Genomic DNA, 25683 nt, shown 5'->3' with positions numbered 1-25683 from the left:
TACTGATTGTGAGTAAAACAAAGCGATACACTGTTGAACCCAAATTGTTCATCACAGTCCTGGAGAATGCATTTAAAGAACTGGATTGAATCCAAACAGGCATAAACATCAAATCAAAATTTATAACAAATCTTGTTCCCAAGTCTAACATCAACATTGGGGATAATGAGATTGAGAGGGTTGACAGCTATGTCTATCTTGGCCATGAGGTTCGTGTATCCAGAGATAATCAAACAAGCGAACTAAACAGAAGGATCATACTCACATAGACAGTTTGCGGGAAACTTAGAGACATCTTCAACACGATATTCCTATATATTTGAAAAGAAAGGCTTTCAATCAATGCGTATTTCCGCTTATGACATACGGCTCCGAAACAATAACGGTAGCGACTGGCAGGAGGCTCAAAGTAACGCAAAGACCGAAATGAAGACCTATGAAGAAGAACTGGCGCCGAAGGTGTGGTCAACATTGTGGCAAAGCTCAACAATTGGGTTCAGACAGCACAGAATAGAATCGAATGGAACAGAATAGGGGAGGCCTATATCCAAGGATAGCTTGATGATAATAATAATAATAACTTGATCTAATCTAAATTACGACAGATTCGTCTGATGATAATACGTCTTGGATCGTTGACAATTCCTAGTCTCCAACGTCCATTTCATCATTTCCTCTTCATTTTTTCGGTATGTGATATATTTTTACTTGTATCACTTTTATACGTATTGTTTGGGTATTTACCCTGGGCCGAGGTAAATACCCGAATAAATACCCATTTTATAAATACCTACCCGTGAGGTATTTACCCAGTGCCCATCACTGCGTATATCACAATAATATTTTTTTATTTACCTTATTATATTTTTTATTTTTACCGAATAAATATTTTTTGCAACTTAAAATATCTCGAACTATTTATTATTTTTTTTTTGTGTTTGTGTCCACTTGTGTCGATTGCATCACTTTACCACCTCACGTCACAGTTCGTGGACAACGCAGGGTTAACTGTGTGGCGCCTTATAAATAACCCTACCCGTCTTCACTGGGCCGGCCGAGGACCTGCTTTAGTTATTAAATTGCTAATCGACTGTATTGTTCTTTTCTTTGTGTTCATAAGTCGTCACAATGTATGAAAAAACTTTACAGATTATGCCAAAAAGAAATAAAATGAAGCGATGTTTAGAATTAAGAATTATTTATTTAAGTAAATATTAAAAATTAATTGAGACCATGAACATTTTCCGTCTTTACATCCAGCGTACAGATCGATATTATACGATCTGTTGTTGTTAGGTGCATGACAAGTACACCCGCTGAGACAATCTCTTCCTTGACATTCATTTTTTGATATGCATTCTTTGTATGTGGAATCTTTATAAATCAGGCTTGGCGGACATCGTTTTGAGTTACAAGCTTCTGCACATACTTTATCTGCACATTTAACACTCTTCTGACAAGTTTCTATTGGACACGGTGTATCACAGGAGTAATAAGCATTATCGTTGTGACATTGATAAGCTAAATGATTAATATTAGAATTAGTCCTCTTAATTCAATGTAAATTTGTAATTTAAACTTACGACAAATCGTGTTTGTTCTCCAATTAACAGGCTGTCCAACGTCGTTACATTCTTGAGCGTAAGCAGACAATGTTTGACAATAATAATTAGTTCGTTGATTTTCGGGTAATGAAAGTTGTAAATTTGCGTTTATTAAACATCTGTTATAATATTCTTCAACAGGTGTTAGTAATCGACATGTTTCAAATTTTTCGCTGTATAAGATATCGCAGAATTTGTCTATCATGATTGCTTTCTACAAAAAAAAATGTTGTTAAATTATAACAGTAATTATATTAAATTGATTTACCTCAATTTCGGAACTTCTTGGGCATGTTTTATCAACACGGTAATAATCTACGAGTTCAGCAACATCATTAACGCTTGCTGGAGTGTCGAGATCATTTTTTGGATTATCATCGTATTTACCACATAAACCGAGATGATTCTAAAATTAAATGTTTTAATTTAAAAATTAAATAAACAATACAAATCAGTATTTTGAGTGCCAAAATATGATAGGCATAATTGCCTAAATTATTGAATATAGATCAATTTACACGTACTAACTACTTAATTTGCAAACTAGTAAAATTTACCCGTGCTGTCCAAGATCTCGAAACATGAATATGAACCCAACCACTTCTATTCCATACAACTCTAACACCCATTCCAATTACATCAACCATAATCGAAAGTTCCATATTTGTTATAACTAAATTCTTTAATTTATTTGGCGGTATAAATTTTTCGCCAGTTACCAAGATGACATTATCTTCGTTGTCTTTTGAATCACGAATATAAACTTTGACACTTTTAATACACGATCCAACATTACACTGCGCAGTCTAAAAAGTATAAATATTAATTTATTAAGTTGTTGTATAAAAAGCAACATACCGTAAGTGTGACCCTTAATACTCCATAAGTTAAAGATGAGTGCTCTAATAACGTGTACTCACAAATTCCTTTAAAGGAATAAATTAGTTCGTCAAAAGTTCTGACGTGTATGTTATTCCAAACGGAACATTTCTCCCAGTGGTCGGCATCTGGGGAGCAAGTCCAATATTCACCTCGACAAGTACTTAAAGTAACGATTTAAAAATAAAAGGAACGTTCGAACAAAAAAAAATAATATTTTTAATAAATTATTTACCATTTTTGATTTCTCTCATGTCGTTCCGTTTTATCTGGAAAACTGATTCCTTTATACAAACAAGGACAAAATTCCGGATAAATACAATTCTTTTCTTCTGCATCGTATACCAACATCTCTACACATTGACAACCACTGTGACAATTTTCATAATTTGGTTTCTCGTTAAGATGCTTGTTTCGACATGTTACGGGGTTGACACGTTTGCAACCAGTGTATCTAAGGTTATCATAAGGGCTACATTTGTTGTAGAGTTCGTCGGTAGTTTTATATATGCTTTTATCGTCTGGGGTAGCTGTGGTCACATTCCACATCGCATTTTCGCATACCCTAAGTAACAACGTTTTCTTATTAAATTATTATTTATTGAAATCAATAATACTTACTTTACTTTATCATCATGTATAAACGTAAAATCTGGTGGATATCGTTTATTTTCCCATATACACGGACATGTATGAATTGGAACACACTGGTTAATACTATTTAACGTATGCCCTTCAGGACAACTACATCCATCAACACAGATCCGTTTACATGTTAGGCTGGTGGAGACATCTTCACATGTTCGAGTACAAGGATTTGCACAAACTTGGTAAGTTTGCCCAGCTGGACATTGAATTGCGCATTGTGCGATTTTGTTGCGCCAATCTACGTTAATTCCTTTTGCTGCACATTTATCACTTTGAATGGAGTAGAATTCACAAACACAAGTTTTTTGCTGCATTACATAGAATTGGGTTAAATTAAAATTGAATGTAATTCTAAAATTAACTTACTTCATCTGTGCATTGGCAAGCGTCATAAAGGCAATCATCATAAACGCTATTTACACCATCAAGACACCCTATTAATAATTAATTTTTAATAGATTTCTCAAAATATATTATAGGTTTATTACCTTTGAATAAATCACTTTTTAGCGCAGCACAGCTTTCTTCAGCTTTAGCTTTTCTATTTGGATTAGCTACGCAAGGATGTTCAACTGGTCCAGTATACTCATGTTTGCAACTACCAGGAACTTTCCAGGAATTTCCAAATTCCGTTGAATCCTTTGTTATGACACCGTTAGGCATTAAGAAATCATCATCTTGAGACTTAGTAAATGTACCAAGTAATCCCTACGATAAAAATAATGCTTATTTTGATAATAACAAATTAAAATAAATATTACATTTACTTTTCCTATCATTGTGGTAGGAATGCTAACTGTAACGCGAGATTTGCCATTCCATGTTACAGTGACGTGATCATTTAATAAAACGGTGGTTAATTCACTACTCGGTTGATTAATGCGGAATTCCGAATTAATATAAGGACGAAAACCAATCGTATGGCCATTAACTTTAACATTATGTTTCTGTTCTAATTCGATGATGTTACCTCCAGAATGGATTATTACTTTTGCACAATAAGATGGTGCTTTTGATTTATAATCTTTCTGCAAATTCAGATCATGTTGAAAGTTTAACAATATAGTTTTAAAAAATGTACTTACAACGTATGCTCCATTCTTCCATATGTAATGATCACACATTATATCAAAATCATTACCTCTTACTAAATAATAAGTACATTTTCCCATAAAGTCAAATTTTTTACCATCGAAAGTCATACAATGTGGATTGCCTACACAATGTCCCTCCACTGTAGGAATGTTCTAAAATTAAAAAATAATAAATTAAAAATTTTAAATTAAAAAGAAAAGGTTGACGTACGATAACACTATCACATTTGCGTCTTTTTACACATTGCTTGTAAGTAGAATCTTTATAAATCGTGTTAAGTGGACATGATGCGACATTACATGCTTCCGAGCAAACTTTATTTGGGCAATAAACATTACTTTGGCAAGTGTCTTTTGGACAAGGAGTTTCACATGGATAATACACCGTATTAGTTTTACAACCATACGCTAAAACCGATAACGTATTTAAATAAACAATGCTTATTTAATTGCTTTAAGTAGAAAAAGCACTTACGACAAATTCGATTCGTTCTCCACTTTACAGGTTGCTTAATATCATTGCATTCTTGAGCATACGCAGATAATGTTTGGCAATAATAATTAGTTCTTTCATTTTCAGGTTTTAATAATTGTGTATTGGCGTCAATTAGACATCTTCTGTAATATTCATCAACTGGTTTTATAAGACGACAGTTTTTGAATGCTTGACTGAATAAAATATCGCAGGTGTTTTCAGGAACCAAAATATTTACGTTCTAAAAATTTTATTTCTTAATCGTTGGTATCTATTATTGAAGAGGTGATAGTTGTTTAATAACTTTGGGAGAGTTATTAAAGGAGGGGAATGAAAGGGTTGATGATGAGGGAGGAAAATAAATGAAGGTGTTTTTACTAAAAACTTAGAAAACTAAGTCAAAAACTAATGAAGAAATAGCCGAAATTAACCCGATCACAAACACACCGCTGACTTGATCAAAACAAAAAAGGCGTTAACTGAAGCAAATATAAATCCAGGGTTGTAAAATGAAACACGCAGCACTATATAGAGAGATCAAAAATCAACCAAATCGCCAGGAGAAGATAACGTCGTAGCCGAAATGATAATACGAAACCCGGGAATCGATGCTATGCACAGAATATATCAAGTGATTTGAGATCAGGGTGGATACCATGAGTACTAGATGGTTTCGGAAAAGTATGTCACAATTATCGAACAATTGCCAACATTTCGCAAAGTAATGTCTAAATAATAGCAAAACGCCTAAATCCCTACATATTGTCACAAATACCACAGGAGCAAGCTTGCTTGGCTTTATGTCAAGTGGAACGCGACAACAAATATTGAACATAAGACAAATCATAGAAAAGGTCAGAGAATTTATCATTACTTTAACACATCCTAGATGAAATGGGCGTACCAAGACTCCTCATAATAATTTTGGACTACCAGTTTGAATTCAGCGACTTTCTTTAATGTATCTTAGACTTTTCATAAGGTTTGGCACACAATATGTCTAAGTCTTGGAATCGTACTTAACTGGGCGATTTTTACCCAGAAATGACGATGCAACTATAGCGACATTTGCATGCAACTGATAAGTTACAGAAAGCTAATTTAATAGTCCAATAATGAACACAAAAATGGAAAGTCAAAGTTAATGAGCTGAAGTTTTCCCTTGTAAATGTTACGTATTGTAAAATAGATGAAGCAGCTCCAGTGCGCATAAATGGCGCTCTTAAGGGGCATGACTTTAGACTCAAGGCGCAAATGGAAGTAGGACGTGAAGAAAAAATGCGAAGAACTCTGCTTCAGAATACGATAACTGTATTAGTTCCTGGGGCGTTACTTTAAGATGCCTACTCAAAAGAGACAAAATCCCGAGGTGGCAAAATAAAGTACTTCGGATGATCGTACATACGAAACGCGGATCTACATAAAGACATAAAGATTCCTTCGGTCTAAAAATAAATTAAACGGGTTGCCTGGAGGCACAAGACACCGCAACACACAGATGCAATAGCTGTTTGATAATACTAAACTTTACCGTCGACTAAGAATGCGAAATTGATGTAGTGAGTGCGAAAAAGAAGAGCTCTGTGCGTAGATATCTATTAGAAATGATGATAAACTAATACATATTAGATCTTATTGACATCGCATCTCTAAAGGTTCTTCATCTAAAGAAATAATCTTAAAGTCCTAATTAATACAATATCCTGTAATCACAATTTCTAGTCTACAAATTAACAGTATCTAGGTTTCTGTCCGCAGTATTCAGTCTTTTACCAATAGTGTCTCCTCCGCAACCAGAAGGAAGTCTTCTGCAAGCAGTATATAATTTTCTGCAAACATCATTTATCCGTATCTTGTATTCTGTCATCAATATGTACTTTTCTGTTGGCAGTATAATATGGTGAATATTATGTGACATACCAGTTATACAGTTTATAACATTTCAAAAAATGTTTTCATGCGGATTATTATATATTTAGTTTTTATTCAACATTAGAAATCCAATGGCAATTGAAGTCATGTTATAAGAGAAATTAGTTTGGGCTAATTAACATGTTTCTCTAGGGCTTATCCAAGGTGTTTGAGAAGTAACATTAAAGGTAAGGAGGAGTGGTTTCAAAATAAGAAAATATAAATGTGGGAAACATCAGTATGTTTGTTACCAACAGTTCACTGCTTTCGGCACATGTTTTATCAAGTCGATAATAATCCACAGCTTCTTTAACACTTTTTTTAAAATTTGGAGTATCTAAATCATTGTTTGGATTATTATCATATGTTCCACATAAACCAACTTGTTTCTAAAGTAAGATAAAGTATTATTTTAGTATTAATTAAATTTTTTTTCTCATCTTACCATTGTAGTCCAAATTCTTGAAATATGAATATGTACCCAACCTCCTTTATTCCAAACAAGTCTAACGCCCATCTTAATGACATCAACCATTATTGAAAGATCTAAATCTGTTATTACTAAATGATTTAATTGGTTAGGTCGCACGAAAGTTTCTCCAGTTGTAAAAACAACGTGGTCTTGATTGCCATTCACATCTTCACAATAAATTTTAACGTTTTTAATGCAAGATCCAGAAGAACACTCCACTGTCTATTTCGAAAAATAAAATTATTAACTGTTTAAATAATGAATATTGCAACATACTTTTAATGTAACCCTAACTAATACAGATGATTCATTGAGTGAACTCTCAAATAATGTGTATTCACAGTTTCCTTTGAAAGAGTAAACTAATTCGTCGAAAGTTCTTACATGAACATTGCTCCAAACACTACATTTTTCCCAGTACTCTGATAGTGTATTACAATCCCATGTACCATTTTTGCAAACACTAATTAAAATAAAAATTACACTAAAGAAATTTCCTTTTTTTAATCTTACCATGTTTTTTGTCTTCCATTGCGTTCAAAATTTTCAGGGTAACTAACTCCGTTGTGCAAACACGGACAATCACTTGGTTTAACGCATTGATTGGATTCTGTATCAAGTACATAACCTTCCATACATTGACAACCGCTTTCACAGTTATCATAATTTGGTTTACTGTTAAGGTGTTTATTCTAAAGTAAATATTGTATTAGAAAAAATGTATTAATAAAATAAAATAACTTTTATACCTGGCATGTTACAACATTCACTCGTTTACATTCAGAGTATACATAAAAATTGTCTGCGTCACATATCGTTTTTAAGTTATCTGTTGTGGGATGTTTCCTCTTATCCTCAGAAGTAGCTGTAATGATAATCCATGTCGCCTCAGTACAAGTCCTAAAATAAATCGAATCAAAACGTGAATTTAATATTAATTTATTTTTACCATTTATCATGGCCATTTATAAATGAAAAACCTGGAGAATATCTTTCGTTCCCCCACTTACATGGACAGCTACTTATAGGGATACACCGATTATTTCCGTCTAAAGTTTGACCATTTGGACAATTACAACCATCGACACATTGACGTTGGCAAGTTGGATTTGCTGCTATATCTTCACAGCTACGAGTACAAGAATTTCCACACACTTGATAACTTTGGTCGGATGGACACTTAATGGAACATTCGGTTACATTTTTACGCCAATCGACGTATTTTCCTTTAGCCGCACATTTATTTCCTTGAGATGAATAAAATTCACAAACACAAGTAGATTGCTACAAAAAGAAATTGAGTTGGATTAAATTAATTGTAATTTTAACATACTTCATTTGTGCATTGGCAGCTATCGTATAGACAGTTTTCATAAACTTCGTTTACATTTTCGAGACAATCTAAAATTATAATCAGTTTTATATGAATTTTGTAAAAGAATTTTCTAATAAAATACATACTTGCGAATAAGTTACTTTTAAGTGCTGCACAACCACTTTCTGCTTGAACTTTTTTATCTGGATTGATGCTACACGGATGATGCACTGGCCCTGTGTATTCACCTTCGCAACTACCTGGTACTTTCCAAGAATTTCCAAAGATATTTGGATCATTTGTAACTATATCATTTGGCATTAAGAAATCGTCATCTTGAGTTTTAGTGTATGTTCCCAAAAGACCCTAGATACAGCAAGATTTCAGCTCTTTATACTAAAATGAAGACTTTTGGAAAAAATTTGCTTAAAATAAGTTTATGACGATATGTATACTACTGGTGAAAAACTCGACGATTAGCTGAAGTATATTTTAACAAAATGATAAATCAAAAATAACTCTAAGCTGGTTTCACCAATGGAAGTTGCCCTGGATATCGATAACAACACTCATCCTAATAAGATCCTGGAATTGACGAAATTTCACCTCATAGAGAAGAAATGCAATCATCATGTTGGTATACTTTTTTAATGCTTGCTTGAGACTGAAGTATGCTTGCAATGTTTTAAGATAGCACAGATGATTATGCTCAAAAAACTGACAAACCAGCTGAGCAAATTTGATCATACAAGTATATCTTGCTGTTACCTGCCATTTGCAAATTGTAAGAAAGATTACCAGCTTTACAGTTTGGATTTTGTAATCGCCATTCTATAATAGATCAAGAGTATTGAACAACAACCGTTATTAAGAGACTACTCAGACGATTGGTTGTGGCTAAAATATTGTGCTGCAGTTTTTCTGAATGTTTTTAAGGTGTTTGATAGGGTGTACAATCAACTAATGAAAGCATATCTTTCTGCTAGAAAGTATAGACTATCACATGAAGGGGGATGCTTAACATTCAAACCAATCTTGATTGAAGTTCTACAAGGCAGTGTCTTAGGACCATTCCTTTATCTACTGTATACCATAGATGTTCCAAATTCAAAAGTACATGCAACTTTCGCTGATAATATAGTTATTATGGTAAAAGATTCAACTCAAGTGAAAACTGTGGAGAAACTTTAAGTGGCAGTTAACAAAATTCATAAACATACTAGGGATTAGAAAATACACCTTAACAGCAGCTTTCAATGCATATTAACAGTTAATATTGAAAATTCTTTATAAATCGATTTGTTTTTAATTACCTTTACTTGCCCTATCATAGTTACAGGAATCCGAACAATAACATATGAGTTGCCATTCCAAAGAACCACAACGGAATTTTTCAAGGAAACTAAAAAAAGAAAAGATAGCTAAATAGAAAAATATAAATAATATCATAAATATACCAGTTATTTGTTCGCTGCTCGTTTGAATAACACTGAAATCTTGAGTTATGTAAGGTAACCAATCAAGTTTTTGACCATCTACTGCAACATTAAGTTTTTGTTCTAATTCAATATTATGTCCTTGAGTTATTATAAAAACTTTTGCGCAAAATGACGGTGCCGTTGATTTAACATCTTTCTGTAATTAATTAAGCAATGTATTTATTACAAATGAAATTAATTAAAATCTTATTTATTTTAAAAAGATATTTTACGCACAATATACGCTCCGTTCCATATATAAGTATCGCATATAACATCAAATCCATTTCCACGGACTAAATAATACATACATTTCCCCATGAAATCGTAATATTTACCATCAAAAGTGGTACAGTGGGGATCACCCATACAATGGCCTTCTACTGTTGCAGTTACCTGAGATCCACATTGATCTTTAGGTACGCATTGTGTGTATGTCGAGTCTTTATAAATTGAATTAAATGGGCAAGGTGAAACATTGCAAGCTTCTGAACATAATCTATCTGGACAATTATTATCTTTTTCGCAAGTATCCTTGGGACAAGGTGTTTCACATGGATAATACGCTTTGTTAGGTTTACAGTTATACGCTAAATCAGAACATTATTTAATTATAAATTAATATAATATATAAAAATAATAAATCAATTAACTCACGACAAATATCGTTTGTTCTCCACTCGATGGGTTCATCAACATCATTACATTCTTGGGCGTAGGCCGATAATGTTTGACAATAATAATTATAACGTTGATTTTCTGGTATAAGTAATTGTAAACTAGCATCAATTAAGCATCTATTATAGTACTCATTAACGGGTGTTAGGAACCGACATGTTTTAAAAACATTACTATATAAAATTTCGCATGGGTTTTCTATAGGCATTAAATTTACTTCTTTCAATTGAGTACAACCAGGACATGATTTATCAACTCTATAATAATCAACCAACTCCGTAACATCATTCTGATTGTTTGGAGTTGTCAAATCATTATTGGGATTATCATCGTATTTTCCACATAACCCAACATGATTCTGAAATGTTTATTTTTATTTATTGTGAAAAAGAAAGTGAATTATACATACCCATGTAACCCAAACTCTAGAAACATGTACATGTAACCAACCTCCTTTATTCCAAACAACTCTTATTCCCATTCCAATAACATCAACCATAACAGAAAGATCTAAATCTGTAATAACAAGACTCGCTAACAAACCAGGTGGAACGAATTCTTGACCAACTACAAATGTTACAATATCTTCACGACCCGTTGTATCTTTGTAATAAATTTTAGCACTCTTAATACATGAACCAACATTACATTGTGCCGTCTAAAATCGGTATGATAGTAATAGTAGTATTATTTAAGATTACTATAAGATAAATTAACATACCGTTACTGTTACTCTAAATACTCCACCAGTTGGAAGTGAATGTTCGAAAAGTGTATATTCGCAGTTTCCTTTAAAAGAATATACTGTTGCATCAAAAGTTCTTATATGAACGTTATTCCAAATGCTACATTTTTCCCAATGATCTGCTGATGGATTACAAGCCCAAAATCCATCTTTGCAAACACTAAAATAAAGATTAGGTAAATTATTAGAAATAGTAGATCTAATTAAAGCTTTGTAAAAAGGAATAAATTATAACAAATCCTTACCAGGTTTGATTTCTATCATTTCTTGTTGTTTTATCCGCATAACTAATTCCTTTATACATGCACGGACAATCTTCGCGTCTAACACAAGTATTTAATTCTTCATCAAAAACAAATCCTTCGGAACATTGACATCCACTTTGACAATTATTATAATTTGAATCCTCATTGAGATGTTTCCATATATTAAATAATTTATGCAACTTAAAAATAATTATTAAATTAGTAAACTCTGAAATTTATTTATGTCCGAAAATATGCTATTATTTACATTTATTACATGGAGTGATGAAAGTCAATATCCATCTTATCAATTCACTCCACATAATTATTGAGCAGAGCGCGGAATGGCAGAGTATGAAATTCAAAAATGAAACTCGTAATGAAACGGGTCTGCCAAGTAACTCAACATATCGGAGTGAAGCATGAAAATATACTGCTGTGATATACAAACGTTGAGCCCATTCAGCTCCCGGACAATACTCAGTAACCAAGAAAATTGAAAAAAACTAAACATCACGAACTGTTATAGCATCAAAACTAATTTAGTTTAAGTGCACTCTTTTTTCTTGCACATATTTTCGGATTTAGAAAGCAATTAAATTTGTTATTACCAGGCAAATCACACTTTTCACTCGTTTACAGCCTGTATAAGTCATAAAATCATCCGCATTGCATCGTTTCTTTAGGTCCTTTAAGTCCGGGTATTTCAATTTATCATCTGCAGTAGTAGTTGTTATATTCCATTTAGCATTAGAGCAAGTGCTAAAAAAGTTTCATATTTACAAAAATATTTTGAATGAAATTTCTGATAATGAATTACCATTTATTTTCGCCGTTTATAAAGGTCGTTTCAGGATTGTATCTTCCATCTTTCCAAAGACAAGTACACTTATTAATTGGAATGCATTGATTTTTTTCATTTAATGTTTGTCCTTCTGGACAATTACAACCTTCAAGGCAAGACGACTCGCATGGTGAATTGGTGCTAATATCATCGCAGGTGCGAGTGCAAGAATTCTCACATGTTTGGTACGTTTGCCCTGCGGGACATTGAACTTGGCATTGAGTGATTGTTTTTCGCCAATCCACCGGTTTGCCTTTCGCAGCACATTTCGCTGCTTGTAACGCGTAGAAATTGCAAACGCAAGTTTTTATCTATAATTTTATGGTAAATGTAAGATATATAAGATTAAGTTAATTAAATTAAAATGATTACTTTATCGACGCATTCGCAGCCATCATAAACGCAATTTTCGTAATTTGTCTCAATATCTTCAAGACAATCTGCGAATAGATTACTTTTTAATGGAGCACAAGCTTGTTCAGCTTTCTCGCGATTTTCTGGATTTATGCTACATGGATGATATACTGGTCCTGTATATTCATTTGCACAGCTTCCGGGGACTTTCCAAGAATGGCCAAACAAATTCGGATCAGTCGTAAGAGAACCATTAGCCATTAGGAAATCATCAGCTTGCGATTTTGTGTAAGTTCCAAATAATCCGCTCACTCTTCCTATCATTGTGGTAGGTATTTTAACGATGAGCCAAGAATCACCATTAAAATTAACATCAACGTTATTTCTTAATGAAACTAAAATTGAAAATTAATTATTAAAATTAATTTTGATATAAAAAGTATAAAATTTAATACCTGAGACTAATTGACTACTCGGTTCGGTAATTCGGAATAATGGAGAATTAAAAGGTAATCGTTCAAGTCTGAAGCCATTTAATTTTAGTTTGCGACCCTGTTCCAATTCAATGATGTGGTCTCTTAGTTGTACAATAACTTTTGCGCAATATGATGGTATAGATGATTTTTCATCTTTCTACATAAAAGAATAAATTATTTTGTTAGCATAATCGAGTTTACTACAATTTATTGAAAAAGATGATATACTTACAACAAATGCTCCATTCCATATAATATAATGATCGCAAATAACATCAAATCCATTTCCTCGCACCACATAATACATACATTTTCCCATAAAGTCGTATTTTTTACCATCAAAAGTCGTGTAATGTGGATCAGCATAGCAACTGGCTTCAACTTGACAGGTTTTCTAAAAATAAAACTTTGCTAAAAACTGTACCACATTCAAACAACTTGCTGGTTACAGTTGTACACATCCATTGTCCTTTTCTACAAGTGCACATATTGCATTCTTGAGCTATTGATGTTCCAGATTTGTATGCTACGTTGTTGTAGTAACAATCACACTCTTCGACAAATAGGCATCTATCCTCCTGTAAACGTAATCCCTTAGGACAATAACAGCCTTCCTCGCAATCCAAATTTGAAGTATCTGTTTCTATTTCATTGCACGATAATTGCCGTTTATTAGGAGCGCAAGTCATGTATTGTTGTTCTTGATTTCTACAGTTAATTGCTATAAAATAATTATTATGATTGCACTACTTGAAAAGAAAAAAAGAACAACTTACGACAAAGTGTTGAATTTCTCCAACTAATAATATCGTTGGTTTTAATTTGACAGGTTCTAGCGTAGACGTCCAGCATATCACACATGCAATCATTTCTATTTGCCAATTTACAATTACAATAATTTGATGTACAAATATTCATAAATTGGGAGTTGAATGCCTAAAAAATAATCACAATAAAAATAATTTTTGATATCACAAATTTGAAATTAATATATTACACTGCATTTTGTAAATTTCTGATCGTTAAATAGATCATTACAAAAATTTTGGGCTTGTGTGTAAAAATGACGATTAGTTCCACAACTATTAAGATAATTTCCAGATCTACATCCACCTGAAACATAAATTAGAAAAGAAGAAACAATAAAAATTGTATATGCGTGTAGAAATCAAGAATTCAACCAAAGTGATATCAAGAATAAAAATAAATTGAGAAAAACAACTGTTGAATTCTTGACTATTTCTAAATTAATGATTACTTAAGATATGATCGTTTTTACTTCCGAATAAGCTAATGATGCAGTTTAAAATACCGTTGCAATGAGACGAAAATGATTCGAATTTTGTCGTAACTATTTTAATAATTTTTTTGATGGTTGTATGTAGTTATAGATTTGTTGATTAACAACAAAAAGTCTTACCTATACTCCAGCTATCAGCAAATTGAAGATTATTTCCAGCAATTCCACCATTCTTCATTACCATATCATTTCCACTGCATCCATCATTATTTCCGCACATTCCCAACATTGCACGATCATTAAATTGATTCCGTTGAATAACTTCTGCAGTCTGCAAATAAAAATTTTTGCGTCAATTTAAGGAAATGTAAAGTATCGATTTGCAATGAGGTCAAGGTCATGAATGTGGCGGAAAAAAGCTTAAAGCAATGTTAAGAACAATGTTGCCAAAAGTAAAGTTACCTATCGCTTTTTTTATGTGGATTAAAACGTGTTAAATGTACAACATTATATCACTTTGTGAAAATCTGATGTGCAATCTAGATTACATTTTTGCGCAGTTGACAAATAATTCTATTTATTAGTATATGTGGTTAAGATATGCTCATGTCAACTATTTATTATGAACATAATATTACGACTGAAAACTGAAACAATTTCACTCATATCATCTGTGTTTCAACGCGTAATTACAAATTGATAGAACAAAATATTACATAAAAAGTGCGAACTTGACGTCGTATAAAGTTTCTTTTTCCACAGGCAAACGCTTATAACGTACATATTTCGGAATGAAAAGCTTAAAATGAAAAGGACAGATCTGAGGAGATTGTGGAACAGGTGTAAAGGCGTTGTTGTATCCTACAAAGTCGACGCACTCTGCTCCATTACAGATAAGCAGCAGAACATTATGTAAATAGTATAAAAGAAATGAAGGAGAAACAGGACGGTGACCTTTCGGGCAACACATCTCGAGACTACCAGACACTTCAAAAACTGGTTATGTACGATCGACAGGTTAGAAACGGAGAACACGTTGCATTTTTTCCTTTTAACACATTGAACGTTGCTTGACTACAAGGTTGACGAGTAAAAAAAACATTTGTTAGGTACATAGAAGTATTTAAGTAGCGATGGACTACTATATTAATCATCCACGATAGTAAGTATTTGTTATTGATAATTTATAAGGTATTTACGCAACTTTAGAAAGTATTTGGCAGCTTTTAGGCCAAAACGAAGCTGCGTCAATTTAAATTGAGTCGGGATTCCAATGAAAGCTCTAAACTTCGGCTGCAATCATTGATCTGACGTCTGCCTACAACATTTTATTGAAAATTTTAAATTAACAGCTCGCCTGCTAAATAATATGAATAACAGAACATTCCAAGTCCTTGTCATGGAGTCCTATGTGAGTTCACCAACAAACCTCAAGAGCGATTTGGCATATTAAGTCATAATAATATATATCGCAGATATGTCATAAAAAACATTTAAAAAGCACGGCTACGCCAATGCCTAAACTTTTGCAATAAGATGTAGATCGTTCGAAGAATCAGAGGAAATCCCGATAGTCGACCAAGAGAATCTGGGAAGGTATTTTCGGAAGTAGTGCCTTCAGTCAAACATTTCCAAAACATTTTCCACTTTGGCAATCTAGTTTTTCCTAATATAAACTAGTTGAACTCAACACGTGTTGAACAAACTGGTTTGGACTAAGAAAAATTAGTTTAGCCTAAAATACTAACACATATCCACTATAATAACAAAGTACAATTGTGAAGATTATAACACATCTGGTTCTTGACCCACGTCGGCATATACAACTTGAACCGTTCAGAAAAAATTTTATGTGACATTATATTCCGACACCTTTGAAAATCTAGAGAAAAACTTAATGTAGTAGCAAAAAGAGCAGCACAGTTTAATCAATAATAAGAAAAGTAGTACAACACAAGTTTGAAAATAAGGAATCTGATATTGGCGAAAAACAACAATGTTCTTGAAGCACTCACTATTGGGACACAATAATTTTATGGCACAACTAATTTACAAATCTAACTATGTTGAAAAATATACTAAAATGTACTATGTCATAAAAAATATTATTACCCTTCCATCGTATCGTATTTTTAATCCCAAATCTTTAATTTCCACAACAACCATAGCTCCTGGTTTACTAATGGACACTCCAGACAAATCATGAGGAATACTTTGTACATTTCCATCTATTTTAACTTCAATTGCTGCACCTAAAAAATTAATAGCAATTTTAGTTTCTGAAATTCTTTTATAATTTACTAACTTAACGTGACACAAATTGAGGTTTAAATTATAAATTTGTGTCATGTTGAGATCAATTGTTTTTGATTAAAAATCTTATTGATTACCTGTAATTTTAACATCGTAGACATGCTCGGCATACTTTACTTGTAAAGTTTGTACATTTTGAAGAAGATTTATTTCCAAATTAGTTCCTTTTGAATTGATCGAAACAAGAGTGTACCCACACTTTGAATCATAACTCAAAAGTGATCCATCAAAGATTTTTAAGTGCAAACCATCATAAACTACACAGTTGGTAGTAGGCTAAAATCAACAATAAATATATTAATATATTCAATAATTTTAAATCTTTATTTTTCAAAAAATACTTACATCTCGATTACATTGAGATTGGGATTCAACACTAAAAAATATTAGAATTACAAGGAACAGATAAACATTCGGTATCATTTTGCGGAATGGTGTCTATGCGAAAAACGAGCTTTTATATGTAGGTAGTAATCGTGGGAAGGCTGAAACATGAATTAAACGGGATGGAATCTGGTTTCAAAGAGGAATGAACTTTGATGGTACAAATAAATTCCCTCATGTATGGTTAAAGCTTCTTTAATCCGTAAAAGACTTTAAGGATCTAAACTTGTAAAACGAGTAAGGCCATTTTCGTTCTGTTTTTAAACGGTTACACTCTTTTGTAGCAAATTGTAACAAAAGTTTTTTAGTTTCCTAAATATCCGTGAAATTTACTTTCAAACTAAGAATACATAGAAATTACTATGGCGATAAACAGTTACAAATTTGAAAACAATTGTTTAAGTTCGGTTGTGTCATTCTGACATTTACATTGTGTCGTCACATTTAAAATTTATAAAAATTATGGCGCACACTTTTTTTAACGAAGAACTTATGGATATGGTACTGGCATACGGGGAATCATGGCAAAATTCTGTGCTTGAATGATATATTCAATGTCGTCGAAGAGCAGCCTGACACACATAGGCAACATAAGTTAGTTTCGAAGCAAGCGTCACTAGTTCAAAGGTGCAGAAAGTAAATATGATGGATTGGCGAATAAGTGTGACTATCGTAAAACGAACTATTAAAACTCATATTCAGTACATTAGAGCTTGCAACTGCGGCAATTACAGCCTCAATCCTCCGTGGCATGCCTTCATAAGTCCTAATATAATGGGTACTAGTATTTCCTTCTACTCGGCTTGGAGAAGACACTTAAGTTCTTTCATCGATTTTGGTCGATTGTTTCACCCCTTAAATCAGCGATACAATTTGTCCCAGAGATTCTTGATGCTGTTCAGATTAAGGCTCTGGGCAGGCCAGTCCATTCAGGTAACTTCATTAGCACCGTACCCATCGATAATGGACCTTGCAACATGACAGCTGGCGTTAATGTCCTGAAAGTAACATAGCTTTACTCCCTAAAATTGCCATAACGTAAGAAGCACATTGTTATCTAAAATTGTGCAGTAGGCGTCGGCGTTGAGCTTACCATAAATTGAGAAAAAAGTCCTAAATAAAACATCCTCACATCATAATCCCACCTCCGCTGAATTGTACTGGTCGCACAGTGCATTCGGACAGGAGGTGTTCTCGAGGCTGACATTGAGGTGAACCAGAGTATCTGTTTTCACTGATCTACGGTCCACTGTAAACATGTTTTACAAAATATTAATCGTCACTCACATCATCACTCAATAATTCAACTTGATAGATGTAAGTGCTCTATTTCTGTGATACCCGACGATTACACCTTTCACGAAATCTGATAACTCTGTATTGCGTGGCATCTTGCATGCGAATAAAACCAATGTTGTTAATACACATTAAACGGCGGAGAGCATTTGCATGGGTGTCCAAATACTCAATGGTAGTGTATCATTTTTGTATGACTCTTTTTCAAAACTGTTACAAATTTTATTGTATTTTTAATACTCGAATTAATCAACGTTATCGAAGATGCAACTAATGAACCACGACAATTCCTATCCAAGAAACTTGGACCTCGATCTTCCCCATCTGCAAGTTAAGTTAAAGTATATATTACATATCAGCTCCTCAGAGGTAAGGTATGTTAAGTCACAAACTCTAACCCTAAGGTAATGAACTTAACCCATTAGCTGCCACGATGCCCACTTGGGGATTTTTAATCTTAACGTACCTCACTTGGCAAATTACAATAATTAAAAAAAAAGTGGCAGTTAATGTGCAGTTTAATTTCGCAAAAATGTGACTTAACACACCTCTGCATCTGTTTGACCGGAAAACTGGCATTTGGGGGACACTCCGACAATGTATTATTCTAACTAAAAAAACTGATGGTGGACGATCGTTGAGTTGAAGCAGTGTTGAATGTTTGGGTCATTCAGATTGTAAAGAACAAGCTGTCTGTATTTCTGTGTTCAAGATAGAATCCTGTAAACCTCTGCCTCCTTCACTCTCATTCCAAGCATACTTATAGTCACTACTTAGAACCATTGAAGCAGTAAATACCAAAACTGTATATTTGGTAACGTATACACAAGTATGTAAAAATTTCTTTTGTATTTTTCCAAATCAAAAGTGCAAATGTAACTTTAATTAAACGTTACATTACTGTCGTCTTTAAGAAGACTCCTAGGTTATTCTGCGGGAGCTAAATGCAATTTAATTTGTACTTCTATGACCTTTCTTCTCTCTGACTCTTATTCACTTTTTATTTTATGTATGAGTTCATCATATAACTTACAAATGTCTTTAGCAGGAACTTTAGAGTGTAGATTAAATTGTAAACAGTTTAATAATTTGAAATTTGAATTATTTCTATTTTGCTTCTTTTTTTTTTGGGCACAATTGTCTTGATTTTTGTTTTTTTTTGCTATATGTAAATGTTCTAAATCCCGATCTTAAATTGGTCTAATAGTTTCCACCTTAACAAAATCGAATTTTTTAAAAATTCAAACTTTCTCTATATCTTAGTTTTAGACATAAAATAGGTCAAGTAAATGTTAATTTGTATTACTATGCTGTAAAAGTTCCACGATAGATAACTTAATTAGCAATGTCATAACAACAAAAACGATTTTCTAATTGTCACCATGACGATAACAATTAAACTTAAATCATTGATTGCACACTGGAGTACCTATAAGATCGAGGCAATCTTCAGTATACATCATTCACGCAAGCGCATTAGCTACTACTCAGAGATACGAGCAATTTTTTCGCCCCCTCTCTACTTTATACTACAAATTTGAAAATATTTATCTATCTGTGCTACTTTTTTTTTTATCGGGCTCACTCCAAATTATCTTATTAACAAGAGCTGTGTTTTCGTTGAAAAAGAAACATGAGCTGTTTATTTTGTTACTTATTTATTATAACTATTGTGGCTGTTATTTTAAAAATAATTTTAAAACTTCGTATTAGACATAATGGATGTTATGTCTTGTTGGTAAAACTGCTATTATTACCGGTTCTAATACAGGTAGGAACATTTATTTTAAATTTATGCATACAAAAATTATAAACAAAGTTGTGACAGTCAAACGATTATTAAATGTAAACCTTTTTTCACGTATTATAAAAATTAGATATGCGTTATAATCGATCTGCCAATTACATCACAACCTATTTATATACTGAAACAGTATCTAAATACCATTAATCGATGACTCAAGCGGGTATACTTTATTTAAAGATCTCGAGACAACCTTAATATTGTTAGCATAAAATTAACAAAAAAAGAATGTAAAGTAAAGTTAACTGAAGTCGTAACATGTGTAGTCGAAACATGTTAAGCTGAATTTAAAGACTAATAAACCAGTAAAAAAGTACAGAAAATAAATTGATTATAATTTTCATCGTTTACATTTTTTATAAAATACTGGTAAATGGAATACCCAACCAAATGATTATTTTAAATTAACAAGTTTTTCTTTATTGAGTAGTAGACCTTGAGTTTCACAACACAATATCACACAAGTAAACAAGAATTTTTATTTGGAATGGTTCGGAAAGGTAACGGACTTGACTTGGAACGTTTATTATATTTATGAACATTTTGTACTATATTACTAATTATGTTTGAGATAGATTGAGTTTATCTTGGAATTAATTACTAGATTTAATTACACAGATTTTACAAAAATGTTAGCAAAGTCTACCACCAGGCTACTCTCCGTAAGTGAATATTCTGACAATTATGGGCGTGTAAGTCCAAAGAGCGATCTTGAAAAACAGATTCCACATCCTTCCAGCCGCATCCTAAGGCACAAAACTTATATGGTTTAGTTTCCACGTATTGATGCCAAGCTAACTTCTTGGTAGGCAAGTTGAGTGTAGCATAGCATGTTGTGTTAGAAGAGAGATATTGTTTGACACATCATTTTGTAATTATATGAAGAACTATCTATATCTTGTCAAAAATAAAATAGACCACACTAAGTTGCTTTATTAGGTTGTTTAATGTGAAGCTCGACAACACACATCTTACAGGCAGCCATTGATCACCACCTTAAAGATATAGCTTAAATACTTCTCCAAGCAAGAGACATCATTGTAGTAGTTTCTAAACCAGTTTATTGTAGTAGGAGCTTCAATTAATTAATATTTAAAGCTTTGTTAAATACTGTCCTGGCACTAGGGTTTAGGTAACTTAGCTGTGAGTATCATTAAGTGGTTGTACATCCAAGTTTACGCTCCAAATTTAAAAATCAAATCATTTTGCAAGTTGAAGAGATCACTAATGATACGAATATAACCATCAAGACCACATCATAAAGCATGGAAATTTGTATCTGTAGTACGGTTAGGTTTCCTATGAAAGTGCAGTTTGATTGCCCCACTTTATGTATATTTTTATTTTTGATTATTTAATATGAATTCTATTAATTACTAACAATACAAATAATTTCTAGGAATTGGTTATATGACAGCTTTAGATTTTGCAAAAAGAGGTTGTAAGGTGATATTAGCTTGTAGAAGTAAAGAAAGAGCTGAAGCAGCAATTTACAACATTAAAAAAGAAACGAAAAATGAAAACGTGATCTTCAAACATCTTGATTTATCTTCCTTTAAATCGATAAGAGATTTTGCTCGCGATTTTAATCAAACCGAAGATAGACTGGATATTTTGGTAAATAACGCTGGTGGAATTGGTTTTGAAAATAAATTTACCGACGATGGGTTACTAGTAATTTTACAAACGAATCACGTCGGACCGTTTCTTCTTACTCATTTACTTTTGGATAAATTAAAGAAATCGGGGTCAAGTAGAATTGTAAATGTGGCTTCGAAAGCCGGTCATTTAGCCGGTAAAATCGATTTGAACGACTTAAATAAACACCCAAAAGAAGCTAAATCCACCTTTTATATGTACAAAAGCACGAAATTGTGTAACATTTTATTTACAATCGAATTAGCAAAACGATTGAGTGGTACGAAAGTCGTCACCAACACTTTACATCCAGGAGCTGTTGATACCGATTTTTTGATAAGATTTCCATTTTTGAAGACATTTTTTCAATTTGTGTCCAAATTGTATTTTTTAGTAAGTTTTAATTTAAGAAATTTAATTGTGAAATATCAATTTTTTTATAGACTCCTTTAGAAGGTGCTCAAACATCGATTTATGTTGCGTTATCCGATAAATTGGAAGGTGTCAGTGGAAGATTGTTCGATAATTGTCGTGAAATTGAAATGTATTCGAACGCTAAGAATCCGAAAATAGCTGAAAAACTTATATAATATTTAATATAATAATATATAATATAATATAATTAATATAATAATATTTTTGGCTGTTATTTTGAAAATGATATTAAAACTTCGTGTTAGACATAATGGATGTTATAAATGTCTTGTTGAAAAAACTGCTATTGTTACTGGTAGAAGTATTTGTATATATATATATATATCTATATTTATATTGTTACGTATAGAGGTAAGAAGATTTAGTTTAAATTTATTCATACAAAAATTATTATAAAATTTGTGGCAATCAAACAATAAATTAATCTAATTGTAAGACTAACTCACAAAAAGAAAACTGTTTATTTTATATATTTCCAAAGCGTTATTCTGCCAAAGTCGTTGTGGAAGTATCAGCAATTGATAACTCTACAACGAATTATGGAAGAATAAAAAAATTTTGAATTTTGTAACAAATGTGTGCAAATAAGATAAGATTAAGTGTAATCATTCTAATGATTTTATTATAAATATTGCTCAACAATCAATCTTTGGATGTGATTTCCACATAATAATATTAGTTCCTCAAACATTCCTGACTAGCTGTGAACCTCTTATTTTAGTCACCTATATTAAATTAAGCAATCAAATCTATTAAATGTGACGGCATTATTTAATATGTACGTATAACTCAATTGACGATTTTCTTACCATTTAAAAATACTTATTGAAGCAAAGATATTGTTAGCACTATAATTTAAAACACTTTTTAATAATGTCATACCAGTTGCTTCACTCCTTATTCACTAGCAAAAAATTAAATGAATGTTAACTATTTTATTTTTCATGAATGTATCATCATTAGTGATTTTTTTTTCTCAAAAACTAAAAGTTATTTCTCAAAACGGGTTGGTTTATTGGAAAGAAGACACCTTTATTAACATTTTGGGAAATTTTCATACTCATATTCCAAGAACTGAATTTTATACGAATTTTTAAAACTTAATAATCGGCGAAAATTGCAAAATTTGAAAAAATTGTCGATCTTTTCAAGAATTTATTTCTCAAGAACTAAAAGCGATTTTTCAAAACGGCTTGTTGCATTAAAAAGAGGACACTTTAATTAATAATTGGTGATATTTCCACAAGGATCCTTCAAGAAATTAATTTTATAGCGAATTTTGAATATTATCGATGAAAATTGCAACATCGAAAATTTTATCAAAACTTCAAATATTGTTTTCTCAAAAACTAAAAGCTATTTTTTAAAATGGGTTGGTTCATTGGAAAGAGGACACTTTTATTAACACTTTGGAAAATTTTCATACTCATATTCCAAGAACTGGATTTTATACGAATTTTTAAAACTTAATCGGCGAAAATTGCAAAATTCCAAAAAATTGTCGATCATTTCAAAAATTTATTTCTCAAAAACTAAAAGCGATTTTTCAAAACGGCTTGTTGCATTAAAAAGAGGACACTTTAATTAATAATTGGTGATATTTCCACAAGGATCCTTCAAGAAATTAATTTTATAGCGAATTTTGAATATTATCGATGTAAATTGCAACATCGAAAATTTTATCAAAACTTTAAATATTGTTTTCTCAAGATCTAAAAGTTATTTTTCAAAATGGGTTGGTTCATTGGAAAGAAGACACTCTTATTAACACTTTGGAAAATTTTCATACTCATATTCCAAGAAATGGATTTTATACGAATTTTTAAAACTTAATCGGCTAAAATTGCAAAATTCGAAAATATTGTAGATCGTTTCAAAAATGTATTTCTCAAGAACTGAAAGTGATTTTACAAAACGGTTTTTTGCATTAAAAAGAGAATACTTTAATTAATAATTGGTGATATTTCCACAAGGATTCTCCAAGAAATTAATTTTATAGCGAATTTTGAAAATTATCGATGAAAATCCCAACATCGTAAATTTTATCAAAACTTCAAATATTTTTTTCTCAAAAACTAAAAGCTATTTTTCAAAACGGGTTGGTTCATTGGAAAGAAGACACTTTTATTAACATTTTGGGAAATTTTCATACTCATATTCCAAGAACTGGATTTTATACGAATTTTTAAAACTTAATCGGCTAAAATTGCAAAATTCTAAAATATTGTAGATCGTTTCAAAAATTTATTTCTCAAAAACTTAAAGCGATTTTTCAAAACGGCTTGTTGCATTAAAAAGAGGATACTTTAATTAATAATTGGTGATATTTCCACAAGAATCCTTCAAGAAATTAATTTTATAGCGAATTTTGAAAATTATCGATGAAAATTGCAACATCGTAAATTTTATCAAAACTTCAAATATTGTTTTCTCAAAAACTAAAACCTATTTTTCAAAACGGGTTGGTTCATTCAAAAGAAGACACTTTTATTAACACTTTGGGAGATTTTCACTTTTCATATTCCAAGAACTGAATTTTATACGAATTTTTAAAACTTAATCGGCGAAAATTGCAAAATTCGAAAAAATTGTAGATCATAACAGGCATTTTGCTTTAAAAAGAGGATACTTTAATTAATAATCATATAGATATGTTGGTAGCATCATGGCTATATCTACTTAATACAATTCTAACCTTTTTTGCCACTGTTTTCCACATTACGAAAAAGTTCATTCAATGTAAGACTATTAAAATAAAAACATGCAAGTATGCCAAAAACATACAGTAGCCACTCTTATGTGCCTACTGTACCTACTTAAGAAAGAACACTTGTTGTTTTTGCATGATCTATACTCCTATCAGTTTATTTGAATTACTGACAATGCTAATAATTTATAGGAATTGGTTACATGACAGCATTAGATTTTGCAAAAAGAGGTTGTAAAGTAACATTAGCTTGTAGAAATAAAGAGAAAACTGAAGCGGCAATTTACAAAATTCGAAAAGAAACAAAAAATGAAAACGTGATCTTCAAACATCTCGATTTATCTTCTTTTAAATCGATAAGAGATTTTGCTCGAGATTTTTGCTCGTATTTGGTTTTAAGAATTGAAATAGATTTAAAAAAACAATTTTTTATAGACCCCATTTGAAGGTGTTCAAACATCGATTTATGTTGCATTATCTGATGATTTAGAAGGTGTTAGTGGAAGATTATTTGATAACTGTCGTGAAGTTGAGATGTATTCAAACGCTAAGGATCCGAAAATAGCAAAGAAACTTTGGGAAATGTGTGAAAAATGGTGTGGACTGCAGGAAAATGAAAAAATTTAATAATTAAGATATTAACGCAAT

At 31.9% G+C, this 25683-nt stretch overlaps 2 protein-coding genes across 5 annotated transcripts; one reads left to right on the top strand and one right to left on the bottom strand.

The window, feature by feature from the left end:
• Nucleotides 1–1181: 1181 nt before the first annotated feature.
• Nucleotides 1182–17218, bottom strand: LOC111424987 (IgGFc-binding protein-like). 4 transcript variants are annotated; one of them, XM_071194424.1, is made up of 40 exons: nucleotides 17117–17218; nucleotides 16849–17047; nucleotides 16571–16710; nucleotides 14639–14789; nucleotides 14216–14331; nucleotides 13995–14154; nucleotides 13668–13939; nucleotides 13451–13612; nucleotides 13198–13375; nucleotides 12761–13137; nucleotides 12365–12699; nucleotides 12156–12306; nucleotides 11545–11744; nucleotides 11276–11459; nucleotides 10964–11212; nucleotides 10534–10912; nucleotides 10114–10466; nucleotides 9856–10033; nucleotides 9712–9800; nucleotides 8545–8764; nucleotides 8417–8484; nucleotides 8033–8367; nucleotides 7833–7983; nucleotides 7597–7775; nucleotides 7360–7546; nucleotides 7057–7305; nucleotides 6863–7000; nucleotides 4701–4941; nucleotides 4437–4633; nucleotides 4217–4378; nucleotides 3893–4159; nucleotides 3620–3839; nucleotides 3498–3565; nucleotides 3105–3439; nucleotides 2719–3048; nucleotides 2463–2646; nucleotides 2162–2410; nucleotides 1873–2010; nucleotides 1584–1818; nucleotides 1182–1521 (listed from the first exon to the last, which is right to left on the bottom strand). In XM_071194424.1, exons 1-40 carry the CDS (start codon nucleotides 17192–17194, stop codon nucleotides 1196–1198), a joined length of 8430 nt encoding a protein of 2809 aa, XP_071050525.1. In that variant the 5' UTR covers nucleotides 17195–17218; the 3' UTR covers nucleotides 1182–1195. The 4 variants fall into 4 exon arrangements, with proteins under 4 accessions (XP_071050525.1, XP_071050526.1, XP_071050527.1 ...); XM_071194425.1 differs by having other exon boundaries at nucleotides 3899–4159; XM_071194426.1 differs by lacking the exons at nucleotides 1182–1521; nucleotides 1584–1818; nucleotides 1873–2010; nucleotides 2162–2410 and having other exon boundaries at nucleotides 2534–2611.
• On the top strand, nucleotides 16975–25683 carry LOC111424998 (retinol dehydrogenase 12-like). The gene is made up of 5 exons (XM_023058747.2): nucleotides 16975–20222; nucleotides 21655–22286; nucleotides 22337–22478; nucleotides 25228–25427; nucleotides 25471–25683. The coding sequence occupies exons 1-5, from the start codon at nucleotides 20174–20176 to the stop codon at nucleotides 25660–25662; spliced, it is 1215 nt and encodes a 404-aa protein (XP_022914515.2). The 5' UTR covers nucleotides 16975–20173; the 3' UTR covers nucleotides 25663–25683.

Source organism: Onthophagus taurus, chromosome 2 (assembly GCF_036711975.1).
Source record: "Onthophagus taurus isolate NC chromosome 2, IU_Otau_3.0, whole genome shotgun sequence".
In the NCBI taxonomy this organism is placed as follows: Eukaryota; Metazoa; Arthropoda; class Insecta; order Coleoptera; family Scarabaeidae; genus Onthophagus; species Onthophagus taurus.
This window is presented reverse-complemented; position numbering and strand designations above follow the sequence as displayed.